Source organism: Anneissia japonica, unplaced genomic scaffold (assembly GCF_011630105.1).
Source record: "Anneissia japonica isolate Jap-2015-1 unplaced genomic scaffold, ASM1163010v1 scaffold288023_len281633_cov177, whole genome shotgun sequence".
Lineage (NCBI taxonomy): Eukaryota > Metazoa > Echinodermata > Crinoidea > Comatulida > Comatulidae > Anneissia > Anneissia japonica.
Window position 1 is genome coordinate 216950 of NW_022714865.1, and position 4554 is coordinate 221503.

General features: G+C 32.3%; 1 protein-coding gene across 6 annotated transcripts in view; it reads right to left on the bottom strand.

Moving 5' to 3' along the window:
- Positions 1-49: 49 nt before the first annotated feature.
- Positions 50-4554, bottom strand: part of LOC117109128 — a 10765-nt gene continuing 6260 nt past the window's right edge. For 2 of the 6 annotated variants that reach the window (XR_004445470.1, XR_004445469.1), the window contains one exon: positions 50-414. Coding sequence is in view for 4 of the 6 variants with exons in the window: in XM_033251378.1 (XP_033107269.1) it covers positions 399-414; positions 668-741; positions 1975-2062; positions 2714-2859; positions 3052-3139; positions 3947-4110 (576 nt within the window). In the remaining 2 variants the exon portion in view is untranslated. Of the gene's footprint in view, positions 617-667; positions 742-1974; positions 2063-2713; positions 2860-3051; positions 3140-3946; positions 4170-4554 lie in introns of those variants that run through there. The other 4 variants (XM_033251378.1, XM_033251380.1, XM_033251379.1 and 1 more) reach the window with 4 other exon arrangements.

A 4554-nucleotide genomic window follows, 5' to 3' on the forward strand; every position in this document is an offset into this window, starting at 1 on the left:
CTTGTGGCCGAGTTGACTGTGGCCGAGTTGACTTGTGGCCGAGTTGGATCGAATTCAACAGCTCTCAGAAATAGAATTCATGTTGACGATGCTATTTCGGAATATACAAGAGATTTACGACAAATACAGATGGATGTACGTAACACAACAATGAATACATAATAGCACTTGTATGCATGTAAAATCACTACAAATTAATAAATAAATAATACTTCTGTACATACAAATAAATATTCACAAACACCCCTGTTACATATCCAAATAAAAATTTCACTTTCTTTAAAACAATTACTATCTAATATGGCCACAATCTACAATACATATTTTATATTATCATCTTAGGTTTTAATGCGTGTAAAATAAATTTATATGAATATCTGTATTATGTAGGACTTTGTTTACACTTTGGTCTCTCTGAAAAGAAAAAAGAAATATAATGTTAAGGTCATCTAATATTTGCAACAATATTTTTAAAAAACCAAATTCATTATTCAATAGTTATAAATCCTCTTCCATACCCTTCCCTTCCATGTAAGTCTCTTACTAGTGTCTTACTTGTCACGTCTTCAGCCCCTCCCCGTGTTTCTGGCATAGCTCTGTTCACACTGGTGTATGTGACAAATTTGTGTGGATATGCCCATATTTGGGTATGATGACATATACTCACATGATAGCGAGAATTCGTACAAACCTGAATCCACTAGTAATCGGGCATGCGTACTTCGACTTTAAACTCATATGCTATGCAGAAAAAAGAAAAAAGCTTTATAGAAATATTCATTATATTTGTAAGAGTATTTAAAATTAGAGTGATTAATTGTGGTTAATCTTCTATTTGTTGATGAATGGTACTGTATAATACACGAACTACAAGAAGAGAGCTTGTTTATACTTTTTTTATCTTTATAACATTATAAAGATAGAATATATAAAGTAAAATTTTTAAAATATAAATAGTAAAAATAAACCCTCTTGTACTGTAGTTTGCGTATTATACATTAACATTTGACATACTCAACTTTGACACTGACATGCACAGTTGGAACTAAAAACGGCCTTATTTGTTCAGTGGCGTAACGCTGGGGCGTGGGCCTTGTGTATTTCTGAAACTGGGGGACCTTTTTGGATCCCGGTCACCAATTCCATCGTGGGATTTTTAGGTGTGTTGTTATTCTAAATTTGTTTAATGACGATTAAATGATATAAAGTAATATATGTATCCAGAAAATTGAGGCCAGGGAGGGAGTTTCACAGTTGGAGAGTCTATACCACCTCAGACCCACCATGGTTGGGGCTGAACTGAGATAAGAAAATGTATTACTATGGCACGCCTAGATGGCCGGAAATGGCACTCCCAGACTTCAAATTGTGAATATAATTTTCTTTTTATCTCCATTTAAAATTTTTTTTTTTTTTTACAAATTTGGTGGGGTCCCAGGCCGAGAGGGGGGCCCCCGTCGGGCCCCTTCTCTTATCAATAGATAAACTATCTAATTCATTAGATTTTTTTATACAGTATTTGTAAATTAGGTTTGAAATTAGAGTGAAATAACTGTAGTTACATTAAATCTACTTAACTTGTTGATAAATGGTACTGAAGTATATTATAAGGATAGCAAATATAAAGTATAATTTTTTAAATATAGTACTAAAAATAAGGTTTTGTGTTCTTTGAATTGTGCATAACTATGTTTCATGTCACCGGTTACATAAACAAACAATTGCTTACATACAGTACAACAATCTTTATTGATAAAATTTTCAATAAATGTTTATTATAAATACATCCATTATATTATTTGTTTTTGTAGTATATATTAACCTTTTACATACTCAACTTTGACATTTTCATGCACAGTTAAAACTAAATAAGTGCTCATTGTTGTTTTTTTTTATATACATTATATTATTTTGTAATTAAATTGACTAGTCTTGTTAGCTGCATGACTATTATTATTACAAACTTTAACTCACATAAGTAAGCTTTGGGTCTTCTTTTTCAAATTTAAATTCATTATTATCTCCACCTTCCAAATCACAAATCAGTTCTAAAATAGTTTTTCTGAAAGACAGCATTACAAATATGAAAAATGCTAATTTTGATATAATATAGAAAATAAGGTATAATCATTATCATTGTGTTTGTATTGATAGCCACTCTCTAAATACCATTTACATTTACATTTTTATTCCGCCCTAAAATAAGCGACCTGTATTTCTTCTTTATATGAACAGCATTTATCAATCCAATTAAATCGTAACATCACAATCTTTACGATCATGGAAAGAGCAGGCTTTATTGATTTTTTTACCTTGCAACACTCCAATTTGTTTATCCATCAATAATATCTTTTTTTCTGCTTGCATGCTTTTGCGAACACCAGTTAGCTAAAGAAAAATTTTATTTTAATGTTTCTCCGACTTCCTCTTACAGTACTTACAATATTAAAAAAAATAAGTTTACCAAACAAGGTTTCAACAAAATCTTGCCCTATGAGCTTTAGGCAAATTTTTAAGGCAATAATGGCTCCTATAGTTATAGTATTTTCCAACAAGTGCCTTAAAGAACTTGACAAATAACTGTTTGAATAATATAGTTTACTGTATTTCAAAATGTTGTCTTCTTCTCCCTCATAGTTGTGTCACTATCATTACAAATACTACCGTACTAAACTGTATTTCAATTTTACTGTAGATATAATGATAGTCTCACCTGACTTCTGTTGTTTTTGCTTCCTTAAATTTAATGCAAGTTGCTTTTTCTTTAGAGCTGCTTGTGCATTCACTCCAAGAATCAACCTCTTGTGTAGCAAGCAGGTAGTTGGAGACAGTATCAGCGTTGCTCACTGACTGACATGCCTAGTTTAAAAAATTGAATCCAAAATTTTAATGGGAGAGTCTGACAAAATGAAGGAGGTTTTGCTCATTTTTTTTTAATTGAAAAAACACAAACATTGCACATTATATCATACACATTATTTACCATTCAGATACTACAATGAACAATTTTGTTTTATTGAAGATGATAAGGTTCTGAATAAAAACACTTACTGCAGCATCTTTACAGACTCTATCGATGGTGAAGTTGTAACGAGGATTGTACGTATATATTGTTGAACTATCTTCCTTGAAACTAAACCTGCATGCATACAATAAAGTGAAACTGACAGTTTAACAATAATAGTTTGATATTGATAAAAAGAGATGAATTATACTGTAATAAAAATTATGTCCTGAACTGAATAATTGTTTAATAAATGCAATTTATTATTTAATTTATACATTGCGCCAGGGAGTTGTTATTTGGTTGCACCATAGATGCACGCAAATATTCCAATTAAAAATAATTTAAAAATGTGTGTGCAAAATATTAGTTTATTATTGTTGAAGAGTCCTACAATATTTATGGACACTGTCTACTCATAGAGAAGCTTGTTCTATTTTCTAATACAGTAATATGGTACTGATACGCAAAGGGCCTAAGATTTTACGCACTCCGGGCCCCATTACTTCAATACCCCCACTGCCAATTGAAAGTCATAGTGCACGCAAATATTCCAATTAAAAATAATTTAATTCGTTGCACCAGGGAGTTGTTATTTGGTTGCACCATAGATGCACGCAAATATTCCAATTAAAAATAATTTTAAAATGTGTGTGCAAAATATTAGTTGATTATTGTTGAATAGTCATACAATATTTATGGACATTGTCTACTCATAGAGAAGCTTGTTCTATTTTCTAATACAGTAATATGGTACTGATACGCAACTGGCCTAAAAATAAGATTTTACGCACTCCGGGCCCCATTACTTCAATACCCGTTACGCCACTGCCAATTGAATCAATAAGGAAATACAGTACATAGTCAAATAGTAAAGATGTATAACTTATTGACATGCCATACTGTAGGCTGTCTTTTTTCTTAGGCTGTTTCCCGGCTTACCCTGGTTTGTCTTTCAGTCCTAGCGAAGTGAGGTCAATTTTCGATCCATTTTGAAACGTACACAAATAGGATGTAGGAGGGTTCTCATTACACAATTTACAATCAAAGCATGGAAGCAAAACAATAAGCGTTAGAATTCCCAAGAAACTTGGTGGTAGCAACATAATGCAGTGTAATATTTGTATTTACAATGGGTGTATGCTGTATGCTGTACTAAAATCCAATAAAGGAAACGGTACGAATCACGTGCCGTTTATCATGTGATATATTTTCCAGTGTTTATATCTAGCCTCCTTTTAGCCGTTTTGAAGAATTGCGACAGGGGTGTCCGACAAGACTAGGCTAGTATGGAACGCCGTTACTGCTTTTTGTGGCTCTTTTTTTGATCGGCGAATTTACCATTCTACCATCGACCCTTTTATCATTATCCGTTCGGCTCCTGAAGAGCAATTCTAAATCGTCTGGCAGTAATGCTTTATACATAAATTTCAAACGGTAAAGAAGAGGAACCTATATATAGTAATAAAACGCATAAAACAAAAGTGTAGAGTAGCCGTAACTTTTAATGGTAAAAAACACAAACGTTTTCGGGCATCGCCCTTCATCCT